Raw genomic sequence first — 27,061 nt, forward strand, 5'->3', positions numbered from 1 at the left:
GGAATGTCGGGGCAACTGGTACTGCACGTGGCTCCCTGGAGACAGCTGAAGCCCCTGTGCCCCACCCCCAAGGTCAGCGCTGCTCCCCACCCGCCTGTTCCTAAGCCTGGGGTTCTAGTTGATGAGCAAATTGCGTGCCGGGTTCTCAGCCCGCCCTGTGGGGCGAGGCATGTCACAGGCACCAGGACAAGGCGGAGGACAGTCCCGGGCAGGGCTCAGGCCAGCAGCAGGCTCCTCGGACCCGAGGCCTGGGCGCCCGCTCGGGTAAAGGGGCAAGAGTGTGGCTGCGGGGCCCGCACACCTGGGTTCTGGTCGCGGGCGGCCATCTGCACAGCGGGGTGACCTCAGCCCCAGGGTGACTGGGCCAGATGAGCGGGGGCTGCGGGCTCTGTGCACCTCACTTGGTTGCAGGCGGTAGGAACGTCAACCAGGTTCTTAGGAACGTGTTGGGACTCGGGTGTGGTTAGATCCAGAAAACCAAGTCCCAGGACCCGTTTCTTGTAGATCTAGATCGCTCTCCGTTTGCCCCGTGTGGCCCCACTCTCCAGAAAGGTCTGCCTCCTGGCAGCGCACGCCCCAGACCCGGCTCCCCGAGTTCCAAGGCCAGGGGAGAACACAAGCCCCCACCACCCTCCCACCCCAACGCCAGTCCTCAGCCGGCTCTGGCGGGCAGGGCCAGGTCCTTGCCGTGTGGAGTCTGGGGCCAACTGCTATGCCCGGGGGACGGTGATGGTGGGAACAGGACCCTGAAGCCGGCTCCTTCCCCATCTCTGTAGAGGCCTTTAGGGTCACAGGCGCCCCTTAAACCAGTGGTCGGCAACTGCGGCTCGCAAGCCACATGCGGCTCTTTGGCCCCTTAAGTGCGGCTCTTCCACAAAATACCGACTTCTGCGCATGGGCCACGAAGTTTCAATCGCACTGTACGTGTGCGCCCGCAGGTGGTATTTTGTGGAAGAGCCACATTCAAGGGGCCAAAGAGCCGCATGTAGCTCGCGAGCCGCAGTTTGTCAACCACGGGCTTAAACCCTCAGAACCTATCACTTCCCAGTACTGTTCTCCAGGTTTCAGATTTCTACCCCCTTCGGTCTCATTATATTACCTTTCATCCTTTTACCCTGAAGTTCCCGTGTTCCTAGTCATCCTATCTAATAAAGAGGTAATATGCAAATTAACCCTCACACCCTCACAAGATGGCTGCCTACAACCCGGCCAGCAGGGGGGTTAGTGAGGGACGACCAAACAACTGAACAAGCAGGCTGCGTGGGGGTGACCAGGCCAGTAAGGGGGCCCGTTGGGGGCAACCGGGCCAGCAGGGGAGGGGGGTGGGCAGTTAGGGGAGACCAGGCCAGCTGGGGAGGTGCAGTTGGGGGCGACTAGGCCAGCAGGGGTGGGGGAAGGGGGGGCAGTTAAGGACGACTAGGCAGACAAGCAATTAGGAGCCAGTAGTCCAGGATTGTGAGGAATGTCCAACTGCTGGTTTAGGCCCGATCCCGAACCTGTACTTTGGACATCCCCCGAGAGGGTCCCAGATTAGAGGGTGCAGGCTGGGCTGAGCCCCCCCCCCCCCCCCCCCGCCGCACAAATTCCATGCACCAGGCCTCTGGTGTTTTATAATGTATGACTGTGAGCTCCACCCATGGGATCACATGTGGCCAGTGGGACTATGTCCCAGGGGTTCCTAGCCCAGAAAGATGAGCACCCTGGTCCTCTCCCTGGCCAGTGGGATTGTTCCTTAGCTCCCATTTCACTGCGGGGTGGGGTGGGGGGTGGGGCGGATGTGTCCAGACTTTAGGCAGGTTTGGGATCCAACTCCTCCCCTCTTACAGGCTGATCCCTCTCCTTGGATTTTCCTAAGGGACTGCTGCTTGCTCAGGCCTCCATGGTCACCATCTGTTCCCATCCCTCTCGGGAAGCCATTACCCACCTAACATCGCTGTGGGCCGTTCGAACGGGGCGGAGCATGTAGTCCACCATCCTGCAGGAGCTGCTCTTTATGGCCCAGCCAAGCAGGCTCAGCCATCTCATCACAAGCCTTCTCATGTGGAGAATGACCCCCCCCCCCCCCAAAATGACGAGGCGACAACGTGGATCAGGGTCTAAACACCCAGGATGCACCAACAGGGCAGCCTTCTGCAGCGTGGATGCAGCCCTATCAGAGTCCTTGTCAGGCCCCACCATGCAACCCGACTGCCGTAGCCACAGCCACTCACTGATCAGGGCTGGGCGTCTTGCTGCGCGTTAAGCCATTAGCGGGATCTCTGGACTGGCACAGGCAGGGCTACCATCCTCACTGCCACGCAGAAGCAGCTCCCGGCCTGGGCAGTAACACCGAGTTCCAGCCAGAGCCAGGCTCTCTGGGCGGCCAGCGCCAGCTGGGCTTGGCCACCCAACTGGAAGCCGTGTTCACGTGCAACGAAAGGTGCCTCTTAACTAAGTGTATGTTGCGGGGGGGGGGGGGGGGGGGGCCCTCAAGGCATTGGGACACAGGTCAGATGCAGTAACGGCACCTTCAGTTCACTGAGCAGGCCTGCCTTCCCCGAAGTGGGACCCGAGCCTGGTTGTCTAAAAAGCCACGGGCATGACGGTGCAGGCCGAGGGCCCAGAGCCACGGCTGGAGAACAGGAGGCCATGCAGCCAGATGGCGGGTGTCTGAAACGAACTGGGATGAGATTACAACTGCCAGCTCCCTGGTTTCGCCCCAGGATGGAGCCAGCAGGCCCAGGGGAGGCCGCGCTGCACCTCTCAATACCTGAGACATTCGGACTGGCCTGCCCACCAGCGATGCGGGCCCTCTAAGGTGTGGTCTGGAGAGCACGGGGGCTGGCACAGGAGAATGGCAAGAGGGGACGTGACCGTGGGCCCCCCAGGGAGGCTGTCCTGATGCTGAGGGTCCCGGAGCATGGCTGCCCTGAACATCCCAGCTGTGTCACCGGCCTGGCATCACACATCAAGGACATTCATGCGTGCCTTTGGGGTACAAAGCTCTCCACCAGGTTCCTCCCGGACTCCTGACGGAAACAGGCCAGTCCCCAGCCCCGCCTCCAGGAAACAAGGTCACCTCCACGCCTCAACACCCCCATCGGCCTGATTTCAGTCATCCCACACGCGTGTAGTTATATGTGTGCAGTTATGTATTTTTAAGAGACTTCCAAATGCTTCCGACTAAAACCGGTTTCCCTTCAAACCAATGAGAAGGGGAACCCTCGGAGGAAGTGAATCCTCAAACAGCAGAGCCCTGCCTCGGCCCCTCCTGTGCAGACAGCTCATGGCCAAGTTTATTTATTTTTGTTACACACACGAGGAGCACAGAATCGGATGAACTTCAGTAAACAATAACTTAAAAGCTATGAAAGGGTCGCCTGTGACATAAATTTGTCAAGTGGACGATTGATACAATAAATGGTGAAAACCGACGATGGTACAGGTCAATGGTCAACTGACACCCCACACGCTAACACATGGGCCAAAGGACTGGTGTATGTCTACTGGTTGGTACTTGCTTCTCAAACAAACAATTTTTGGAAAAACCATTTTTGGAAAGCTGACTTCAGCCCTGGTTTTCCCACTTCGTCGGCGCATGATCTTAGCAGGTCACCGTCAGAGGGCAATTTGAAAACCAATTTACAGTCCTATCCTAGACCCCAGCTGGAAGTCTTCGAGGATTGTCCACATTCACTAAAGTCGGGAAAAAGCACCTTGAGGTTTGAGAAGTGAATGATAGAGCGCCACCCCCCCCAGCCAGGTGCCCACAGTCAGCACCGACCACACTGCAGGGCCCAGTGACCGAGTTAGGAGTCCCCTCCCCTCTCTCTCTACCCCAGATGCTGGGCCTGGGCTACAGAATGCAAAACACAGCCCAGCTCCTATGTGGCGACAGCTGGCTCATGCTCAGGTAGGCACAGGATTGACGTTAAAGTTGATTTAAAAAAAAAAAAAAAAGCACCTCAATTCATTAAAGCAAACAAAAATAGAAACACACTCAGGTGAGTTTAACTTCTCTGGGTCACTGGTGAGATGAGTGGCCCCCAGAGGGGCCAACAGAATGCTTTGTGCCTGGTATGCCAGCTCAAGTCCAGCCATGTAAGGCCTTGAAGCGGGCAGTACAAACTTGGCTTACTGGTAGGTAAAGTGCCAATTTTATGTACAAATAAGTAAACTTTACAATCTGCTTGGAAGCAGCGAGGCTGCAGGTTCCCAGGGCCGTGTGGTCGGAACTGAATGCTTAGCCTGCAGACCAGACCGCCATGTCCCCACAGAGCTGCTCGGAGCTACGGAGAGGTCCCGGCCGCCCGCCTGCCGGTCAGACAGGGACGGGAGCTTTCAGAGGCTCCGCGGAGCTTTGTCTACGGTCGCCCTCTAGCTGAGGCCATCATCACATCGGCTCATGCTGGGGTAGCTAGTTGTAAAGATGTCATTAATGAATGCTCATGTTCAGCTAGTTGATAAGAACTAAAGGCACTAATTTTTGAAAAGGTAAAAAAAATATGTACATATCAACAGGCTGAGAGCGGACCTTCAGTTCGTTCAGAAGTCGGCGTCCAGGGTGAAAGAGTTCTCCGTCGGACTCGACATCACGCCCATCCTCTGGTACTCGCCCACCCGCTTCTCGAAGAAGTTCGTCTTCCCCTCCAGCGAGATGTTCTCCATGAAGTCGAATGGGTTTTCTACTCGGAAAACCTGCAAGGGGCCCAGCAGCAGGTAAACACGGAGCGCGCACAGGAACCAGGGGTCTGAACCACACCCTCGCCCGGCGGGAGGGGCTCAGGGGTTGAGTGTTGAACCAGGAACCAGGAGGTCAGGGTTCAATTCTCGGTCAGGCACCTGCCCAGGTTGCAGGCTCGATCCCCAGGAGGCAGCCAATCAATGATTCTCTCTCATCATTGATGTTTCTCTCTCCCGCTCTCGGAAATCAATAAAAAATATATATTTAAAAAAACCCACAGCTACCTTGCTGAAACCCAGCTCCAGCAGGAGCCTGTCGGCCACGAACTCGATGTAGCGCTTCATCAGCGTGCAGTTCATCCCGATGAGCTTCACGGGCAGGGCCTCGGTGAGGAACTCCTAGGGCCAGAGCACAGCTGCTCAGTGAACCAACCGGAGGCCCGGAGACGCCCGGCCCCAGCAGGGACCCTGCCCACCCCCCACGCCACCCGCGCACGCCGCCCACCTGCTCGATCCTAACGGCGTTGGTGATGATCTCTTTCACTCTCTGCTCCGCAGGTTTGTGCAGCAGGTGCTTGAACATCAGGCAGGCGAAGTCACAGTGCAAGCCCTAGGAGAAAGGCCGGAGGTCAGTCACTGAGGAACCAGAAGACGTCCACCATCAACATGCAACCCCAGCCGGCCAGCCTCTTCCGCACGCTCCTTCCACATCCTGCTCAGCCGCCTGAGGCACTGAGCTGCTGAAAGGGAAGAGTTCAACGGCCGCTGCCCGCCCCCCCCGCGCCCCCCCAAACAGGCTCAGCCCCACCCAAGGCTCCCAGTGCTGCCCCCCAGGCGCCCACAGCAGGCCTGGTCCTCGGCTGTGATGTGAACTTCCGCTCAGCACCCTTTCTATCACCCCGCACGCAAGCGCGGGCGCTCACATGGAGGCTGCTCCCGGCAGGAAAGGCAGGGCTGGCCAGGCTGCTGGGGAGATTTGCGGTCTGATGTGCAGGACACGCAATGCCATTTCAAGTGAGTCACCTCTGCAAGTCTCAGTGCATCAAGTCCCAAGGTGCTGCCTGGCCTGAACTAGAACCGCTGGCACCTCCCCTCCCCTCTGCAGCTAATCCTGGCCCTCAGAGACACGCTGGACCAGAATGGGTTCTGGTTCCACCAAGATGCTCCCCAGCTCTGACTGACAGTAGCACAGAGAATACCAGGAAATACAACATTCCTCTAGGAACCCTGTCATCCATGGAGAAGTGCCTGTAAGTGTGCTGATATACTGAGAATACGAGGGTGTCAGTTAACGTGTTTCATCCTGACAGGTATGTCTGTGGCTGAGTTTCACGCGTGACAGTGGCTGTGAGGCAACCCAGTATCTTGGGTCCCTTCGGTGCACACGCCTGAGAGCTGGTGTTGGGGTGCAGGTTGGCCTGTGGCTTGAACTAGACTCACCTCATCTCTGCTAATAAGTTCGTTGGAGAACGTGAGGCCAGGCATCAGGCCTCGCTTCTTGAGCCAGAAGATCGACGCGAAAGAGCCGGAGAAGAAGATCCCTTCCACTGCGGCGAACGCCACCACGCGTTCTCCTGTGTGAGCGTGAACACCAACATGTTCCCCGTGAGCGCGCGTTCACGTTCGCAGGAAGGGCCCAGGCGAGGGCTGAGGGGCGCGGTCCCCTTACCGTAGGTGGCCTCCTTGTCCCCAATCCAGCGCAAGGCCCAGTCTGCCTTCTTCTTGACGCAAGGCATCGTCTCGATGGCGTTGAAGAGGAACTCCCTGGAGGCACACAGAGGTCAGCGGTCCCAGCAGAGACCTGGCCACGTGCTTCCAGGCCCGAGGCCAAACTGGGGCTCACACGGACGTTTTTACGGACTGGCTTTTCCCTTCACTGTGCTTCTTAAATCCCATATTAATGTGACTTGGTTTATGCTCATTTAAATGTAGGTATTGATTTCTTTGTACAGACCCCCAAGATCTACTCACACTAAAACTCTTAGTCCATTGACCAAGGGCATTTACTGGCTCAATTCCTATTTGGAACGTGAACCCTCCTGTCCAAGGGTCCAGGCTGCACACACCACCCACCGCCCATCAGTCACGTAGGCCCTTCGTCACTTAGCCGTCTGTTGTCAGAAACAGGCCACATTCACGGGACTTTGACTACAGCGTATTGTTACAACAGTTCTACTCATTATTAGCTACTGTTGTCACTCTCTCCCTGTGCCTAATTTATAGGTTGTATTTTATCATAGGCGTGCAATATAGAGGAAAAACATAGATATAGGGGTGAGTACTGTCCAGTTTCTTGGAACGTGTCCCTGTGGATGGAGTTAGGGGCTGAGGGTGGGCTACCTATCATGTAATTCCTCACTTGTACTTCTAGGTCTTATTTTCTATATCTGACTAGGGGCCCAGTGCAAATATTTGTGCACAGGTGGGGCTCCATGGCCTGGCCAGCAAATGGGGTTGATCAGGGCCGTCTTGTCCAGTCCCCATGGGGGCTGGCCGGCTGGGGAGGGACCATGGGAGGGCTCCAGGACGTGTCCGGCCCTCTGGCCCAGTCCCTATCAGCTGGACCCCAGCAGCAACCTAACCTGCCAGTCGGAGTGTCTGCCCCCTGGTGGTCAGTGCACATCATAGCGACTGGTGGAGCAGTCACTCAAAGGTCAGTTGGACACTTAGCATATTACGTTTTTATGATATAGGATTACTAGCTCTTGTTAATCCTCACCCGAGGATATTTTTTTCCATTGATTTTTAGAGGGAGTGGAAGGGAGGGGAAGAGACACATTGATCTGAGAGAGAGACACATCGATTGGCTGCCTCCCCCCAGGGGATCAAACCTGTGACCAAGGTATGTGCCCTTGGCCAGAATTGAACCCTTGACGCTTCCTTGACACCAGCTAGTGGGGCAGATTACTCGTTCTTAAGACAAGCTGCTTTCTACATTGTATCCCCGCCCTCTCCACCCTGCCCCGCCTCACATTGTAGGTAAGATTTACGGAGCCTGAAAGCATCTGATTAGATGACTATGGCATCCTCCCACCCTGAACGCGGAACAGCCTCCTAGCTTTGCTCTTGGTGACTGGCTAATCAGGTGAATGCAGGCTTTCTCCTCCAAGCAGACGCAGTCCGAGAACCTCTGTGACTTAGTCCGGTGGGTCATTTTTCTGCCCCCACGGGAACAAATGCAGAACTAGACATAAACGGCGTGTGACCCCTCGCCATGCTGGCTGCCGCCGACACTCACCGTTCCTTGGGGTCCTTGATGTAGGTGTCAATGAGGAGGCTGTACATCTCCGAGTGGATGTTCTCCATGGCGATCTGGAAGCCGTAGAAACAGCGGGCCTCGGTGATCTGAACTTCTTGGCTAAACCGCTCCACCTAGTGGCGGACACAGGACATGCAGCGTGAAGAACTACCAGCCAGTTTGGTCGGACACTGACACGGGGCTGCACCAGCCGCCTTTCCTGTACCATTTTAAGGTCTGTTGTGCTGTGACAAAGCTGGGCACGTCATGCCACCTGTCTGGCCAGCAGACAGAGGACCCCCGTTTGTCCGTGAACACCTGGCGAGAACCTGTTCCCACCTGACATTGTCTGAGCTTCTCCCGCCAGGAGAAGTAGCTGCGAAGCGTGTGATGGGTCAGGAGACTCCGCGTAAAGCCAGCTGACAGACAGCTAGCCATTCGGAACGGGAAAACTTAGGAGACGAGGGACAGGGAATGTATTCTCCCTCGTCTCGGAGGGGGTGCAAGCAGACTTTGGGGGGCGGGCCACTCACCAGGTTCTCATTGACGATGCCATCGCTCGCCGCAAAGAAGGCCAGGACGTGCGAAATGAAGTACCTCTCCTCCGGCTTCAGGGCCTCCCAGTGCTGCAGGTCCTTGGAGAGGTCCACCTGGCGCCAAGGTCACAGGGGGTCAAGCACGCAGGGCCTCCCGCGCCCCAACAATTCTCCACCTTCCTGCCGCCCTCGGGTCACAGACCCCCCTGGGGTGAGGGTCCCTTGCCACTTAGAACATGGACCCGCCTGGGCCCGGGTGGGCAGCCATCCCCAAGGGCAGAGATGGCGAACCTATGACACGCGAACTCATTTTTTTGGTTGATTTTTCTTTGTTAAATGGCATTTAAATATATAAAACAAATATCAAAAATCTAAGTCTTTGTTTTACTATGGTTGCAAATAACAAAAAATTTCTATGTGACACGGAACCAGAGTTAAGTTAGGGTTTTTCAAAATGCTGACACGCCGAGCTCAAAAGGTTCGCCGTCACTGCCCGAGGGGAAGAGCCAAGTGCGTCCCACACAGGCTGCCGCCGCCACTGCCGGGTCTTTGTCTAGAGTTGGGGGCGCCCCAGGGCTCTGGGCCGCATTACCTCCTCGGCGGTCCAAAAGGAGGCCTCGGCCTTCTTGTACATCTGCCAGATGTCGTGGTACTCGATGGGGAAGACCACGAAGCGGCGGGGGTTTTCTCGCAGCAGCGGCTCCTCCTGCGCGCCCGGGGCGGGGACCTGCGTTTTCTGTCGGGGGCGATGGGAAGGACGATGATGGCCCCGGATGCGGCGAACCACATGAAATTGCCGTCTTCCCCGCCCGGGGCCGGTCCAAACCCGGCAACTTCATGTGGTTCGCTCGCTGTGTCGGGGTCAGCGGTCCCCCCGGGTCCCCTCCGTGAGCCCCGCAGGAACGGGAGCGAGGGAGGAAGCTCTCACTTAGGCGGGAAATGCGAGCGGGAACAAGTGGGCGGGCTTAACGCCAAGAGCCAAGGCGCCGCCTACCGGGCGCCGCGGACCCCCTGCCCCCACCCCCGCCCGGGCCCCGGCCCCACTCACCGGCTCGGCCGGCTCCTGGAAGATCCTCCGCGCGGTCTTACTGGCCAGCACGCGGGTGCCACTGAGGCTCGGGGGCTGCGGGGAGACGCGCGGTGAGGGGCAGCCCCGGCCCCCCGACCCCCCGACCCCCGCCCGGCCCGGCCCTCGCGTCCCGCTCACCGTGTTCTCCTTGTCCGCCAGGCTGAGCCCCTTCAGGGGCGAGAGCTTCAGCTGCTGCGGGTCCGCGAGCGGGGCGAGCGGGGCGAGCGGGCGGCGGACGGAGAGCATGATGCTGGCGGCGGCGGCGGCGGAGAGCACAGGTGAGGCAGCGCGCGGACTCCGAGCCCCGGCCCGCCTGGCTTTTAAAACCCGCGGGATGAGCCGCTCCGGCGGAGAACCCCCTCCCTATTGGCTGTGCGGGAGGTGGGCCCGCCCACCCCGCCCCCAGCCACAATTAAGTCTGCAAATGAATGGCTGCAAGGACTGCACAGCGCCAGCTTGCGGGCGGGTTTGGGGCGGGATGGGGTGGGGATCGGGTGGGAGGGACGGGGGTGCAAGGTCCCGGAGACGACGCAGAGGTGTGGGGTGCTGACTACTGGTTCCCGCCTTGCAGATGAGTTCAAGGTTCGGTAAAGTGGGACTTGTAACCATATTTGACCCGTGGGATTACTTTTTTTTAATTTTTATTTTCTATTTTTGAAATGCTTGCCTGGCAGCTGAGGGGCGCTCTGCGGTAGCATGTTTGAGAATTGAATAAAAATCCATATAAAGCAAATATTCAAAGTTTCCATAGGAACACGTAAGTGTGACCCCGTCGCCTAGGCCTTCCACCTTGCTCCATCTGTGCCACCCCGGGGATTACTTTTTTAAGTGTGTTTTTTAGTTGATTTTAGAGAAAAAGGGAGAGAGAACTGAGAGAAGCAACCAAGTGAGAGAATCATCAATCGGTTGCCTCCCCAATGCGCCCCTTGAGCGGTCGAACCTGGGTGTGTACCCTGGCTGGTATTCGAGCCCGCAACCTGGGTACTGTCCCAGGCTGGGAATCAAACCCACAACCTTCTGGTGTAGGGACTACCCACCGGGCTTATGAGTGAGGAATAAATGAGATGATGCATGTGAAATGCTCAGTCCTTTGTAAACCTCCAAGCTAACTCAAGGACAGAGCGGGCCTTTGGGGCGGCCTCCCACTGACACTGTGGCTGCTGCTCTCAGGCCACTGTCCCCTGGGTCAACACGGCTTGAGAAATGGCAAACGGCGCAAAAAGCCCTGGAAATTGTCTGCAAAATGGCAAACGGAGCAAAAAGTCCTGGAAACTGTCTGCAAAATGGCAAACGGAGCAAAAAGCCCTGGAAACTGTCTGCAAAATGGCAAACGGCGCAAAAAGTCCTGGAAACTGTCTGCAAAATGGCAAACGGCGCAAAAAGCCCTGCAAGTTCAGAGAATGGCTGCGGAGCCAGGGGCTCAGTTACTGCTTCCTGGGCGCGGAGCGGGCGGAGGCGCGGAGAGGCAGGAACTTGGTGCGTTTCGGCGCCTCTGCAGTTGCATCTTCTGATTTGTCGGGGGCGTTAGCCTGCAAGTGGCTAACGGCCGGACGGGAAAGGGCGGGCTGCGGTTCCCCTCCGAGCACTGGAGCCATCGAGTCACCTGAGCGCCAGCAGAAGCCGTGGCTCCGTCTTTAGTTCAGTTCCCCACCCCACCCCCGCCCCCGGCCACGGAAATACACTTGTGCGCGCAGAAGACCGGGAAGAGAGCTGCCACGAGGCAGGGAGAAGTCGCCCCCCCGCTTTCCCCCGCCGCGCGCGCGGCTCGGTCGCCCCGTCCCCCCACCTACGTCCTCGGCCGCGGGGAAGCGGGCGCACCCAGCAGCGCGGTGGTGCCAGGCCGTCGCGCCCTGGGGAGACGCCGGGCCAGGCTTCGGGTCCGCAGAGCCCCATCTCTGACCCCGGGGGACAGGGAGGGAAGGGTCCGGCCAGGCCCCGGGGGAGAACGCCCGCCATGCGCTGGGAGCGCCCCCTTCTCGGTTCCGTGCGCGCCGCTGTGACAGTCTCCCGGTTCGCGGGTCGCGCTCCCCGACGATTGGTCCGCCGAGGTCCCGCCCCCGCTCCCGATAGGCTTCATTCATAAGACTCGCCGGCTGGGCGGGCCCGGCTGCACCCCGCTTCCGGTGCCCGCGTGGCTCTGGCCGCGCCCCCCAGTCCCGCTCTTTCTCATCCGGCGCTGGCGGCCGGGAAGCAGGCCCGGGCAAGGGCGCCCTCCCACCCATCACTCTGCCCGCGCGGCACCGCCACCGGGCGCTCGCGACCTCACCCGCACCTGGGCCAGGGGACTCGCCCGCGAGCGGACCTCCGCGCCGCAGGTATCGGCTCTGCCCTTGTGGGGACACTACGGCCTGGGAGACAAGGAGAGCCAGGGTCCCCCAGCCCCTTGAACCGCGCCGCTAGAACTTTCCTTCCCAGCTTTTTATTAGGAAGGTTCTCGGCAAAGAAAAAAAAAAAAAAGGAATGTTCTCAGAAAACAGAAAAATGAAATTCTACAGTATCCACCCAGCGCCTGGGGTGCAGCAGTCTCCATTCTGCGGAACCTGCTTTGGCCCCTCCTGGGTCGTTTGAAAGTGAACTGCAGAGAAGACCCCTCGCCCCTAGATCAGTGGTTCTCAACCTTCCTAATGCCGCGACCCTTTAATGCAGTTCCTCATGCTGTAGTGACCCCCGATTTCATTGTTACAAATGGAACATCATTAAAGCATAGTGATTAATCACAAAAACAGTATGTAATTATAGATGTGTTTTCCGATGGTCTTAGGCGACCCCTGTGAAAGGGTCGTTCGACCCCCAAAGGGGTCGCGACCCACAGGTGGAGAACCGCTGCCCTAGATGCTTCGTCTGGTAGCTCCTCAAAATAAGGGCCTTCTCCCAACAGCCGCAACACCAAGTCCAGGCCTGAGATGACTCACTGATTCCCTGATCCCACCCAGCACCCAGTCCTCACTCAATTTTTCCCATGCCTTCCCCATGTGTCTTATGTTAGTTCATTCTTTTCTTTAATCCTCACCCGAGGGTATGTTTTTGCTTTTTAGAGAGAGAGACACACACGGATCGGTTGCCTTCCATATTCGCTGGGGATCAAGCCCTCAACCTGAGTATGTGCCCTGACCAGGAATGGGACCCACAACCTTTTGGTGGATAGGACGAAGTTCCAACCCACTGAGCCACCCGGCCAGGGCAAAGTTTGTTCGTTTTTCATGCAGGGCCCAATGAAGTGCATGCATTACATTTGGTTATTGTATTTTTATTTTTTTTTTGGTCTCTTTTCATTGGAACAACCCCTCCTCTCCCCCTCCTCCCCCCGCCCTGTGATATTCAGATCAATTTTCTTGTAAAATGTCCCACATTCCCCACATTGTAAATTTATTGGATTGTAGCTTCATATGATAATTTAACTTGTTTTTCTAACCCCTGTGTTTACTGTAAACTGGAAGTTAGCCCTAAAGGCTTTTTTAGATGTAGCTTACTTTTTTTGTTGTGGTGAAGTATACCTACATTTTCAGGTGTGCAATTCAGTGGCATTAAGTACATTCACAGCCATCACCACCGTCCATCTCTTGAACCTTTTACCATCCCACACTGAAACTCCTCACGGAACACCAGTTCTCCTGGACGCCCTCCCATCAACCTCTCTTAGCGGCACTCATTCATTCCCCTTTGTGCCCAGCAACCTGACTGTTCTAAGTGCCGTGTAAGCAGAACTTTACAAAGTTTGTGCCTAGTTTGCTTCATGCAGCATCATATTTTCAGGGCTCATCCGCGGGTAGCATGTACCATCAGAATGTCATTCCTTTTTAAGGCTGAATAGTACTCCATAGTGTGGCTTTGCCACATTTAGTTTATGAGAGGAAATGAGGTTCTTTTGTTTCCCATCCAATAGGAAGCAAGGTCAGCCCTCCTCAAAACTGGGAGCCCCTCCCTGTGTGGCCCTCAGCACCTTCTTCCTCTTCCTGACCTTGACACTTGCCTTTCCGACCTTCAGGATGCCTGGGACCCCCTGTGGAGGAAGATGTGTTCCGGGGGAGCAGGAAGATGGAATGCTTCTTCCCAAGCATCAATTGTCAGCAGAATTTCAAGAGTCTCCCCCTGCCAACCCCAAAAACCTGCCAAGGGACCTCCCCCTCATACAACTCCTCCTGTGGAAACACCCCCATACACACACCTCAGCTTCCCCAGGACCCTGTCCCTGTGCCTCCCGGAGAGGGTGGACCGGGGCACAGGTTCAGAGTGTGAGCCACCGAGAGGCCTGGACCAGGCAGCCCTCGCTGCAGGGCTAGAATCAGCTAGAATCAGGGGGTTTCTTTTGGCTCCAGTGGCCCCTAAAGTGATGTTGAAAAGCCGTGTGTGTGCCCCTTTGCACACATTGAAATGGACGTTTAAACCTTTTCATCTCAATGAAGCAATTGCAGGGTGATGCAATTTCCACCAAGTTGCAAATATCAGCTTTTTTTTTTTTGCTTTTTTTAATCCTTAGCCAAGGATATTTTTCCACTGATCTTCTGAGAGAGTAGAAGAGAGAGGGAAAGACAGAGAGAAACATCGATGTGAGAGATTCACATTGATTGGTTGCCAATCATACAAGCCCTGACCAGGGCCCTGGCCAGGGAGGAGCCTGCAGCCAAGGTACATGCCCTTGACAGGAATCGAACCCAGGGACCCTTTGGTCTGCAGGCTGATGCTCTATCCACTGAGCCAAACTGGCCAGGGCTGTTGCTTTCCTTTTGAAGTAGTTTTACTTTGGCTGCTGATCACATGCTCCCCTGAGGGGGAATCAGCTCAGCCCCTCAGGGAAGGGCCAGTGCCTACCCAGTCAGCACCTCCAGGCCTCTCCAGGGGATTGCTGCGGGGGGGGGGGGGGGGGGGGGGAGCCCCACGGGGAGAGTCCCTCCCTGGAAGGGAGTCCACCCCCTGGCTGGGCCTCGGGGGTGGGGTAGGAGGTGAGTAGCCTGGGCTGTTCACTTCCTACAAGAGGTATTTTTGTTCTTTTTGTTTAAAATGTTTGGCCTATTACCTTTAAATATTCTTATTGTGGCGGTGGTGAACACACAATACAATATACAGTTGATGTATTATAGAACGGTATACCTGAAAGCTATAAATTAACCAGTATCACCCCAATAAATTAGATAAACAAATATCCTGATTGTAATAAAATGGTACTGATGGGGAAAATGAGACATTTTTGGGGGGCTAGCAATCTGAATCTAGTCACTGCCCCTTTAATTATCTGGTCCTGCAAGGCCTGGGGACCCAAAATACTCCCATTTTAGAGAAGCCATAGACCATCCCCAAACGGAGTTATCAGTGCTGGCGCCAGGCCAGGCCTTGAGATGTGGTCCCACTACCCCCATCCCAACACACGGGGCTTTTTGCAAAGCCCGGGAAAGGTCCGGAAGCATAATCCATATTTGGGAGACGAAGAGACCTAGAGAAGATAAAGAGGGAAAGCCTCCTCCGTATTGGGGCTCAGGATTTGGCGGGAAACAGACTCTCCTGAGTCACTGGGCCGGTATGTGTGAAATGTCTGGAAGTAAGTGGTTTTCCTGTGCCTCCGGTATCCCGGCGTGTTTTTTCAGTTGCCTGGTAAATTCTGTAACAGCACGATGAGTGGAAACCAGTATTTCCATGCTGTGGTTTTTGTTTTTTTAAGGAAAATAAGCTGTTTCATAGTTTGACATCAGAGGGGCTAGAATAGAATACCAATCCTGTAGAACAAAGGGTCAGAAACACTGGCCAAGGCGAATTTATCTTGTCAATCCAACCCTTACTTGGGCTGCTCTCCTACATTTCAGTTGAATGTCCGCTTTTAACCTTCCCTTCAGCAATGACTGTCTCTCTATCATAGCTTCCAGAAGTCTATCTGTGAAACAAATTACAGTACTATAATTTTCCTCATGGCTATCAAGAGAGTACAGCAGTTTCTTAGTTTACTACACTGTCAAGAGTCTGCATATCTGCTTGGTGCATTCAAAAGCAATCGCTACATTTTTCAATATAAAGAAAGGAAAACAGATACCTATGCCAAAGTGAATGGGTGTAAGCAGCCAACAGAGCTGACATTACAAAGGAAGTTACAGATTTTTTAGGGGGTGGTAGATTTACTGTAGAAGATGTATAATTTTCATATATCTTTGAAAGGGCCAGTGATACAGCTCTGAGCTCGACCTCGGGTTTCCACAGTCTCTAAGGGGAAGAAAGTCTTCCTAAACACAGGATGTCCCCTGACTGGTGTGGCTCAGTGGATAGAGCGTCGGCCTGCGGACTGAAGGGTCCCAGGTTCAATTCCGGTCAAGGGCATGTACCTTGGTTGCGGGCACATCCCCAGTAGGGGGCGTGCAGGAGGCGGCTGATCGATGTTTCTAACTTCTCTATCCCTCTCCTTTCCTCTCTGTAAAAAATCAATAAAAAATATTTTTAAAAAAAGAACAGGATGTTAGTTGAGGGATTGTGTCTAATGAAAAAAATGAATGGATGGTCGGCCACAAAATTTTCCTCTGGCATAAGTGCGCAACCCACTCCAATTACAGCTGTGGCAGCAGCTGCCTCTGTGCCCTCCTCATGAACTTCCACGAAAGACTTGTGGATAATTTTTGATATAAAATGATCTCTGGCTCTTGCCATGCCAGACAGATCAGCTTTGGGATTAAAGAGATCCTCTATACCCAGGCTTTTCAGGTGAGAGTTGAGGTCGTAGCTCTCTTCCAGCTTGAACCTGGGCAGGTGGACGTTGACTTTAATGGCACGCAGATTCTCAGGTTTGGTCCACTCATGCAGTTTTTCCAGAGTCAATTGTTCCTCGATCTTCTTCAGACCCGTGGCCTCGTCCTCGATGTCATCTGGCAGCAGGATGACATGTTGAGGTCCCTGCCTTGGTAAGGCAGTTCCAGCACCTGGCATTTAAGGTCTTCGATGTAGCCAAATGGAAGTTTGCTCTTCTGATACATCATTTTCACTGTTTTTGTGTCTTTCTTATTCAATCTGAATGGTGTATCGGTTGTGGCCTTTACGGAATGCCTCCTGCCAGTTTCCTTTGAAATAGATGGCATTCACCAGCACAAGTTTAGTCATATTATTAACGTCGCCTGCAGCCAACAATTCTGGAATTTTCCCTTCAGTCCGCCCTTTGACCCACTCGCTTATCACCTTTCTTGCACCTTCAGAGGCCCGCTGAAAATCTACACTGGCCAGTTCAGCACCATACATTTTCTGGGTTGAAGCTAAGAACTCCGGGAGGAACTCATAGGTTTTCTCTCCGTATAACCTATTAGTAAGTTTCAGAATATAGGGAGCTCCACGCTTATTGACATCAGCATTCAGACTCTGAAAACTTGAATGAACCTCCTTAACCGCCTCGAAGTGAAGCGTCTTGGACACCTGTGCCTCGGTAGTGCCTCTGGTGCCAGGAAGACCACGGCCAGCGCTGAGGAGACGCTCACGGGGGAGATGAGGATGTTCCCAGGGGGCTGTTGTCCTTCAGGGTGCGGAGAGGTCCACGGCGAACCGGGGGTGGCCAAGCTCAGCTGCTCCATGGGGAGGCAATCCCGACTCCTCTCAGAGCTTGTTTCCACAGAGATGGGCAAGGAAGCTTAATAGTCGTGTTAGCTGCTTCCCCGTTGCCAGCTGCCTGGAAGGCTCTGGATCTGACCTGTTTTGGTTTTATTACGTGGTTTATTTATTTGTTGTTAATCCTCAGCTGAGGATATTTTCCCATTGATTTTTAGAGTGGAAGAGAGAGGAAAAGAGACAGAGAAATATCGATGTGAGAGAAACACATCAATTGTTTGCCTTCTGCATGAGCCCTGATCAGGGTCCGGGCCAGGGCGGAGCCTGCAACCAAGGTACGTTCCCTTGACCAGAATCAAATTCGGGACCCTTTGGTCCACAGGCCGATGCTCTATCCACTGAGCCACACTGGCTAGGGTTCCATGCTGTCTTTTTTTTTTTTTTTTTAATGTATTTTTATTGATTTCAGAGAGGAAGGGAGAGGGAGAGAGAGAAACATCAATGATGAGAGAGAATCATTGATTGGTTGCCTCCTGCATGCCCCCTGCTGGGGATGGAGCCCACAACCCAGGCATGTGCCCTTAACTGGAATCGAACCTGGGACCCTTCAATCCACAGGCCGGCGCTCTATCCACTGAGCCAAACCAGCTAGGGCATGCTGTCTTAACCTGAATTTATTTGATTATGAGTAAGATCGAATATGGACATTTATATTCTCGGAACTTCCTGATATTTGTCCAGTTATTGGTTGGGTATTATTTTCATATTGACATAGAGGTGCTCTGTATCTTTTGGTGGTACCTCCTGCTCTATGATATATGTTGCAGTTACTTTGCCTGGTTTTTCATTTATGTCTTCTTTCCTCTTTAAATTATAACCTATTTTTGAAATAGTTTAAGACATGGAAGTTGCAAAATTAGTAACGAGTTCCTATGTGCCCTTCACCCAGGTCCCCCTGTGTCTTACAGGTCACCGTAACCTCACACATTGTCAAAATCAGGAACCTGCCCTGTGGCAACCCCATTAGGTAAATGATGAGCCCTGCTGGGATGTCACCGGTTTCTACATGCGCTGTGGCTGTGTACCTGGTTCCTGGGCATTTCAGCGGGAGTGCAGATTTGAGGAATCATCAGCAGATGCAGAACTGTTCCCTCAACACAGACTAATCCCTGTGTTGGTCCGTAGTGGTCACCCTTCCCCCCCAACTCCTGGCCACGCCTGTCTGGCCTCCATCACCATAATGTTGTCCCTCCGTCACTTAGAGAATCGCATATAAATGGAATCACACTGTGTGACACCTGGCGACTGGCTCTTTCCACTCATAAAGCCCTTGCAATGCACCCAGGTCGCCCAGCGGCTCAGTAATTTGTGCCTTTTTATTTGAGTGTTGACCATGTGCTGCTTAAGACAGCCTGTTTTCCCCGGGTTTTGGCCATAAAAACTAAAGCTGTTGTGAATATCCATGTACAGCTTTTTGTGTGAATATGCGTTTTCATTTCTTTTAAAAAAAATAATAACCTTTGTTTAAATTTACATTTCCAGCCCATTAACTTTTTTCTTCTTCAAGATCCACCTCACTTTATGGAGTTAGCTCTGCCCCTCACCTCTCTTACTTTGTGCCACAACTGTTCCTCTTATAGCACTTACTAGAGGCCGGGTGCATGAAATTCGTGCACTCAGGGGGGGCAGTCCCTCAGCCCAGCCTGTGCCCTCTCACAGACTGGGAGCCCACCTGGGGGGATGTCCGACTGATGGCTTTGGCCCCGTGGGAGCAGGCCGTCGGTCAGTTGGACATCCTTAGCGCTGTCGTGGAGGGGGGAGAGGCTCCTGCCACCGCCGCTGCACTCGCCAGCTATGAGCCCGGCTTCTGGCTGAGCAGCGCTCCCCCTGTGGGAGTGAGTGCACTGACTACCAGGGGGCAGCTCCTGCATTGAGTGTCTGCCCCCTGCTGGTCAGTGCACATCATAGTGACCAGTGACCGGTGGTTCTGCCATTCAGTTGATTTGCATATTAGCCTTTTATTATATAGGATGGCAGCGAGCCACGGGCCGTAACTGTGCCTCACTCACCTTTGGATTTCCAGTGCCCACACCAGTCACTGGCACAGCATCGCAGCTTAATAATTGTTTTGATTTTATGTCGTTTTGGATGACTAAGGGGCAGCAGTTGGAGGAGAGTGGTGGCAGCTGCGCCTGGCTTAAAAGTAACCCCAGTCCATTAACTTTCCTAGGAGTCTTTTAGTTGCTGACAGTGGAGTTTGGAACAAAATCCACCCTGTTACCTGCTACATGCTCGTAATCCTGCTGGTGAAAAGGGCTGAAAACCTTGCACAAGAGCCCAGAGGTTGGGCCGGGAAAGGGAAAGGGAGGGGCCGTGGCTTCGGGGCAATCCCCTCCCCGCATCCCGGGGAGACATGTAGGCAGACCTGGCCGGGTGCCGGTGTGTGGTAATCCTGAGTAAGGGCAGCTGTGATGACGATCGTGGCCTCCGGGCTTTGCCCGAGGGTTTCCCAAGCGGCGCCTGCCCCCCTCCCGCAGCCCCAGCCCGCGGTGCTGCCAGATGATGAGACGGGCGGCGCCCCGTTCCTTCTCCGCGGGCCTGGGCGGCCCGGAGGCTTATCTGGGCCCCGCCCCAGGGCGGGCGGGAGCCCGGAGAGGATAGCGCCCTTATCAGAAGCTGCAGGGCCGCCTGAGGGTGGGAAGAAAGGGCTCCAGGAAGCGGAGGGGCCGGAGCCAGGCCCACAGGCCCCGGGATTGAAGCGGGTTAACGCCCCACCTGCGCCCCTCGCCCCTGCAGGAAGCCCCGTCCCAGGCCCTCGCTGGCCGGGAGGGCAGGGGAGCCGGCTTCCGCTGCATTGGGAGCCGGAGACTGCGGGAGCCCCGAGGGGACAGTTAGGACGCTTGGTTGCAAGTGACAGGCATCTAAGCAGAAGGGGTGTCCCTTGGTCTGTGTGCCAGAAAAGCCAGAGCCGCTCTCCCGCAGGCCTGCCCCGCACCCAGCAGTGCCATCAGTTTGGGGGCACCTCCCCCCGCATCTCCGCGCTGCTCATGTGCTCGCCCCCAAGCCCGCCTCCCCCCTAAGATCTTCTTACATGTGGCGCCCCGCTAAGACTCGAGGGTGTGGGGAGACCCTCCAGTTCTGCTTTGACGCAGAAAACAATGGAAGGAGCGCGCAAGGCAGTCCAGGAAACGGCCAACCACGACTCAGCGTTAGCTTGAGTAGAAAAAATCCAATTGATATTTGTCCTTAATCTGAACGTTTTGTTTACTGGATGGATGTGAGCTGCGCAGGTTTCTGAGAGTCTCAGACACCCGTGCCAAGGCCCTGAGGTGCATGCGTGTTGGCGTGGTTGAGGATGGGCCAGCCTGGGGGACAGGGGGCTGGAGAGGAATGCAAGAGGGCGATGGGGGAGTCAGAGGTGGCCTCATTCTACACAGGTAATCGGAAGGCAGAACTGAGGGAATTGCTGATGGTTTGAAGGTGGGATGTGAGAGAGGTGGAGTCAAGGATGACCCCAGGGTTTTAGGGCCAAGTAACTGGAATAATAAAGAATTTAGTCCAGCCCTAACCAGTTCGTGGGCCTGCAGACTGAAAGGTCCCAGGTTCGATTCCGGTCAGGGGCATGTACCTTGGTTTCGGGCACATCCCCAGTAGGGAGTGTGCAGGAGGCGGCTGATAGATGTTTCTAACTCCCTATCCCTCTCCCTTCCTCTCTGAAAAAAATCAATAAAATATATATATTAAAAAAATAAAGAATTTAGTCCAGCCCCACCGGCATGGCTCAGTGGTTGAGGTTCGACCTATGAACCAGGAGGTCACGGTTCGATTCCCCGTCCTGTCAGGACACATGCCCGGGTTGCAGGCTTGATCCCCCGTGTGCGGCGACGGGGCGTGCAGGAGGCAATCAATGGTTCTGTCCTCTCTCCCTCTCTGAAATCAATAAAAATGTATTTTAGGAGAAGAGGCCAGCTGTCCTCTTCCCCCTGGCCTCTGTGGACCTTTGCCCCGTGGTCTGGGTGACATGGCTGCGCCAGACAGGGCAGTGGGAGGGGCAAAGAAATCAGGTGCATGACAATTATTTTACAGTTGTTGCAGCAGCGATGAGAGCCAGTGCCTCCTTTATTTTCATGGAGAAAAATACACAATTTTAAAAACTTTTTATTTTAAAAGAGTTTACCAGCGGTTCTCAACCTGTGGGTCGCGATCCCTTTGGGGGTCGAATGACCCTTTCACAGGGGTCGCCTAAGACCATCAGAAAGCACATATATAATTACATATTGTTTTTGTGATTAATCACTATGCTTTAATCATGTTCAATTTGTAACAATGAGAATACATCCTGCATATCAGATATTTACATTACGATTCATAACGGTAGCAAAATTACAGTTATGAAGTAGCAACAAAAATAATGTTATGGTTGGGGGTCACCACAACATGAAGAACTGTATTAAATGGTCGCGGCATTAGGAAGGTTGAGAACCACTGGTTTAGACTCACAGAAGAGGTGCCAAGATAGTTTCCATAGAGCAGCTGCGCCCCCTACTGTTGACACATGGCAGAGCCACAGTACAGTTACAAAAGGAAGACATTAACTTGGTGCAACACTATTCCCTAACCTGCAGCCTTAGGATTTCCTGTGTCTTCCAGGGACCCTCCTGTCATGTCTCCTCCGATCAGAGACAGATTCCGGGTCTTTCCTTGGGCCCTAGGGCTGGGCGAAGTGTGGGCAGGTGCGGAGCTCTGGCCTCGCCCTCAGAAAGGACCAAGAGGAGAAGAGTCTCCCTCCCCCGCCCCGGCCACCGCCCTGGTCCCCAACTCGCCACAGCTCTCAGCCTCGGGAACTGCCAGGGCCGGACACCACGGCCAGTTCTGATGGACAGAGCCTGGTCTGGGAGGCAGTGCCTGGTTCACCCAACAGAACACAGGTGGCCAAGGGAAGGGCTGGGCCCTCCTGAACCCCATCAGGATTAAAGCACTGCCTCCCCACTTCCCTCCCAGGGCCAAAGACGCTGCAGCCAGCAGGGAGAGCCCCTCTGCCCCACCTGGCCCCCGCCTGGCCCGGCCCGCGGCCCGCAGCAGCCAGAGGCGCTGGAGTGACCAGCTGCATGTGGCATTTTGGAGCTGAGACCACAGTGGTGCTGCTGGCCCTGCTCAAGTCAGAAAGAGCGGAGGGCTCAGTTACCATGGAAACCAAAGTTTGCTGCAAGGGCAGCTCGTGTCCAGATCTTATTTGGACTCAGAGACAGATGCCCTAGAGCAGTGGTTCTCAACCTTCCTAATGCCGCGACCCTTTAATACAGTTCCTCATGTTGTGGTGACCCCCAATCTCATTGTTACAAATGGAACATAATTAAAGCATAGTGATTAATCACAAAAACAATATGTAATTATGTATGTGTTTTCCGATGGCCTTAGGCGAACCCTGTGACAGGGTCGTTCGACCCCCAAAGGGGTCGCGACCCACAGGTTGAGAACCGCTGCCCTAGAGAGACGTAGAGCTGCCACATGTCACGATGGTGCAGGCGCCACACACATTCAAACACATCTCTCCCGCCGTGGGCCGCTGGAGGCGGGCACACAGGGCCAGGCGTGCAAGCTGGAAGATGGACTGGGATCTTTCCAGGGTGTGGGGGTCCCTGGTCTGGGAGAGAGACCCCTTAGAGGAAGGGACACGTGCTTTCTTGGTGCCACCACAGCCTCTGTGCGCTGTCTGCTGGGCTGCTAGTGGGGTGGCTCCTTGATGCCCAAGGGCAAGGCCAGGGGCCAGGACCCGTGGACTCTGCCGCGAGATGGAGCCCGCAACCCGGCACGTGCCCTGAACAGTGGCCCCTTGGTGCAGGGGTCAATGCTCAACCACTGAGTAGGTTAAAATAACTTTTAATAGCCCTGACCGGTTTGGCTCAGTGGATAGAGCGTCGGCCTGCGGACTGAAGGGTCCCAGGTTCGAGTCTGGTCGGGTGCGTGTGCCTCGGTTGCGGGCACATCCCCAGTGGGGAGTGTGCAGGAGGCGGTTGGTCGATGTTTCTCTCTCGTCGATGTTTCTGGCTCTCTGTCCCTCTCCCTTCCTCTCTGTAAAAGATCAATAAAATATATTTTAAAAAAATAACTTTTAATATATTCCTAGTGTTGATCCTTGTAAAACGACATCGAAAGCTGTTTCCCTTTTATTTATATCTGAATAAGAGAAAGAACAAGGGAAGGGAAATGCTTTTAACATTTTATCTCTGAGAAAAAAGAGAAACTAGAAGTAGAAAAATAAAGATGACTTTCAGATCTAGTTTCTGGGTCATACAAAAGAAGGAATTTAAAAAGTGGGAAGCTGGTTGGTTTCCGACAATCTTTTCACTTTGGGTTTTGTACCTCAGCAATCTCTCCTGGGGCCCCTGGTGGGAATGCCGGGCTAGGTATGAGGGCAGAAATCAGTTACTAAAACTCGCAGCTGGTTAATATTAACTCCCTTTCCTTCCCGAGTAAACCATGCCATCCGGGACTAACGGGCGAGACTCAGGGCTTCCCACTGAACCCGGGATTGGCAAACTACCAGGCGGTAGTTTTAGGCTTTGCAGGACAAGCAGCCTCCATAGTCCCATAAGATTGTCATGGAGCACACACAGGGTCTCCAGGGCCCGGCAGTCCTAAATGTCGTTTCTTGCTAAATGTTAAAATGTAGCCCGGCCGGTGTGGCTCAGTGGTTGAGCGTTGACCTATAAACCAGGAGGTCATGGTTCGATTCCCGGTCAGGCCACAGGCCCAGGTTGCGGGCTCGATCCCCAGTGTGGGGCGTGCAGGAGGCGGCCGATCAATGACTCTCATCATGGATGTCTCTATCTCTCTACCCCTCTCCCTTCCTCTCTGAAATCAATAAACATATATTTAAAAAATAAAAAAGTGTTAAAATGTAGCACAGTGTTTTGTAGATGCAGCCAGACACAGGATGGGCTGATGGGACTCCATGTGATGAACAGAGCCAGCTGCTAAGAAGGCATCAAATAGTGTGTATGAGCGATGGCTCAGCTTCCTCCTGGGGCAGAGCTGTGGGTGTGAAGCCCTGGACGTGCTGCAAGTAAGTAAAACCACCTTGTAGCAGCTGCATCTTGTTTTTGAACAGAACACCCCACGTGGCAGAGCCCTCGTGTTCCATACCAAAACCCGCTAGAGACAAAACTTCACTGTAAAAACAGGCAGATCCTGGCCAGTGTCCTCAGTGGTTAGAGCATTGACCCCAGCACCGAAGGGTCTCGGGTTCAATTGCCTGGGTTGCAGGTTCAATCCCCGGTGCCCAGGGCCCGTACCCAATGCAACCAATCCATGTCTCCCCTCCCTCCCTTCCACTGAAAATCAATGGGAAAATATCCTCAGGTGAGGATTGGCAAGAAAAAGAAAACCAAAACCAGGTAGAAGCTGGATTTGGCTTGCTGACCCTAAGTTACTGGCCCCTGATCTAAACACTCCATTTTCAGCTCTAACTGTCCATTCTCTTTTTAAAATATTTTTTAATTGATTTTTAGATAGAGAGGAAGAGAGAGAGAGAGAGACAGAAACATCAATGAGAGAGTCACACAGATTGGGTGCCTCCTGTACACACCCTACTGGGGATCAGGCCCTCAATCCAGACATGTGCCCGCGACTTCTTGGCCCATGGATGACCCTCAATCCACTGAGCCACACAAGCCAGACTACTGTCCATTCCCTTAAACACACCAGGCACACGGAAAAGGATGCTGTGTGGACCAGTCCTAAGGTTACTATGGCGTTGTGATCATTATGAGTGAAATAAACCACACCTCTTGGGGCCAGGAGGCCAGAATGTGCGTCCAGCTGGCAGTTTCAGAGCCAGAAGGATGACCCGCTCCTGCTCTCCGACCCCCCTTACCCACATACCCAGTCTCCCAGGTCCCTAGTGCCCGGAAGGGCACCAGCTGGCTGTGCTGGTTACTCAGCTGGGAGCGCACAGAACCAACCGGGGCCTGCAGCTGGCATGTGCCAAGGAGGCCCAGGACCGTCCCAGCTAGAAGTGTTAACTTTAAAAGAAACGCAGGAAAATAGGTGTACTTCTTCTACTACTCATAGATATTATTATTATTATCATTATCATTATCATTATCATTATTATTTTGTTGTTGTTAATCCTCACCCGAGGATATTTTTCCACTGGTTTTTAGAGAGTGGAGGAGAAAGGGGAAGTCAGAGAGAAACATCCATGAGAGAGAAACACATCGATTGGTTGCTTCCTGCACGAGCCCTGACCAGGGCCGGGGAGGAGCATGCCCTTGACCGAAATCGAACCCGGGACCCTTTGGACTGCCAACCGATGCTCTATCCACTGAGCCACACCGGCTAGGGCTAGTCCTCATAGATTTTATGTGGCCCACTGTTAGGCAGGGCTGTCCAGAGACACAAAACCAAGAGGATGCTGTGGGCCCAATCAATCCTGATGCTACATGCCAGCTCTGAGGGCTTAACCCTCTTTCTGCTAGAGCAGCGGTTCTCAACCTGTGGGTCGCGACCCCTTTGGGGGTCGAACGAACGACCCTTTCACAGGGGTCGCCTAAGACCATCGGAAAACACATACATAATTACATATTGTTTTTGTGATTAATCACTATGCTTTAATTATGTTCCATTTGTAACAATGAGATTGGGGGTCACCACAACATGAGGAACTGTATTAAAGGGTCGCGGCGTTAGGAAGGTTGGGAACCACTGTGCTAGAGGGTACGGGGTCCTGTAACTCCGCCATTGTCCTCAGTGAATAGTGTGGACTCTCGTGAGGAAACCAAATGCAAAGCTGGGCCACTTTGCCCACAGACAACGGCAGTTACCTGAGACACGGCCGTCCACACCCCAGCCCTGCGCTCTCGGGTTACCGCTACGCGTTAGCAGAGAAACACGCTCGCCTCTGTCGCCAGTGCTCACTCCTCGCATCTGAGCACAGACGCTAGCTTTCTGCATCCCGTAATAACCAGCGCCCACACCATCCCCTCCGATGCATGGCCAACGGGCGTGATGGTGGACGTTACAGAGGCTCTGGGCAGGGAGGGGTGGCGAGGGCCCCTGAAGAAGGGCACTTGAGGGGGGCGTTGCTGGGGGTGGGGCTGGCCACCCGCTACAATGGGGGTGGTTGGTTCTGGGCTGTGGTGAGAAGCAGACTCCCTTCGTCTCCAGATGCCAGGCTAGTCCTGTTGCCAAGGAAAATATCACTCGGGACACATTTCCTGCTCTGAGCACCAACAACCGCAGATCTCCCCTGAAATGTGATTTGTTCATTGCAAGAAAGTTCTCTTTCCTGGAGTCAGGCAGACAGCTTCCAGGCGGGGCCTCGTCCTCCACCCCCTCACCAGCCACCACACAGCCGCTGGCCAGGTGTCGCTGCCAGGATGCTTGCTTGAGGGGGATCAGACCCCGCCCGACCGGGGTGACGTGGTGGTTGAACGTTGACCTCTGAACCAGGAGGTCATGGTTTGATTCCCCGTCAGGGCACATGCCCGGGTTGGGGGCTCGATCCCCAGTGTAGGGCGTGCAGGAGGCAGCTGATCCATGATTCTCTCTCATCATTGATGTTTCTCTCTCTCCCCCTTCCTCTCTGAGATCAATAAAAATACATTTTAAAAAGAAGAGGGATTAGACCCCATTGTCAATGTCCTGATATTCCCGGGACTTGGCCCTCCTCTGGGACCAAGAGGTCCTTGTTGATTTCTGGAGATGATCTCAGGGGCCGTGGCCCCGCGGGGGAGCTGGGGCTGTTTGCTTAGGGAGGGGAGCGCTTAATAAACTCGCGCTGGGGTTCTGAGTATCTGCGGGAAGCCAGGTCCCCAAATGTGGCCGATTGTAAACGTGCTCTCAGGGTGGAAGGAACACAGGCTGGGCACCCCTCCTGCTGGAGCGACCCGGACACGTCTGGGGAGACGGGCGTGGGACCCCGGACCGAGCGGGGTGAGGGACATCCACTGCCTGGGAGGCCAGCGCCAGGGGCGGCGGGTGCAGTTGCGCGGTGAGCCACGTGACCAGCCTCCCTCTGCCAGCCCTGAGGCATGTTTTCCTTTAAAT

At 54.5% G+C, this 27,061-nt stretch overlaps 1 protein-coding gene and 1 pseudogene across 3 annotated transcripts; both read right to left on the reverse strand.

The window, feature by feature from the left end:
- Positions 1–3,248: 3,248 nt before the first annotated feature.
- Positions 3,249–9,789, reverse strand: RRM2 (ribonucleotide reductase regulatory subunit M2). Of its 3 annotated transcripts, none has more exons than XM_036335361.1 (11): positions 9,644–9,755; positions 9,485–9,559; positions 9,029–9,172; positions 8,434–8,550; positions 7,901–8,034; positions 6,332–6,426; positions 6,103–6,236; positions 5,168–5,272; positions 4,948–5,061; positions 4,514–4,677; positions 3,249–3,675 (listed from the first exon to the last, which is right to left on the reverse strand). In XM_036335361.1, exons 1-10 carry the CDS (start codon positions 9,749–9,751, stop codon positions 4,525–4,527), a joined length of 1,179 nt encoding a protein of 392 aa, XP_036191254.1. In that variant the 5' UTR covers positions 9,752–9,755; the 3' UTR covers positions 3,249–3,675; positions 4,514–4,524. The 3 variants fall into 3 exon arrangements, with proteins under 3 accessions (XP_036191254.1, XP_036191255.1, XP_036191257.1); XM_036335362.1 differs by having other exon boundaries at positions 4,491–4,677; XM_036335364.1 differs by having other exon boundaries at positions 3,249–4,677; positions 9,644–9,789.
- A 5,902-nt stretch (positions 9,790–15,691) lies between these two features.
- LOC118668996 lies at positions 15,692–17,037 on the reverse strand (annotated as a pseudogene).
- Positions 17,038–27,061: the final 10,024 nt, after the last annotated feature.

This window comes from Myotis myotis, unplaced genomic scaffold (assembly GCF_014108235.1).
Source record: "Myotis myotis isolate mMyoMyo1 unplaced genomic scaffold, mMyoMyo1.p scaffold_m19_p_14, whole genome shotgun sequence".
Taxonomy (NCBI): domain Eukaryota; kingdom Metazoa; phylum Chordata; class Mammalia; order Chiroptera; family Vespertilionidae; genus Myotis; species Myotis myotis.

Excerpts from the sequence above, each read along its gene's own strand:
- RRM2 (XM_036335364.1), bottom strand. The coding sequence starts at position 9,751 with ATGCTCTCCGTCCGCCGCCCGCTCGCCCCGCTCGCCCCGCTCGCGGAC. Across the intron at positions 9,560-9,643 it reads TGGCGGACAAGGAGAACACG|CCCCCGAGCCTCAGTGGCAC; the intron begins GTGAGCGGGACG and ends GTCTCCCCGCAG. Across the intron at positions 9,173-9,484 it reads TCCAGGAGCCGGCCGAGCCG|AAAACGCAGGTCCCCGCCCC; the intron begins GTGAGTGGGGCC and ends CGCCCCCGACAG.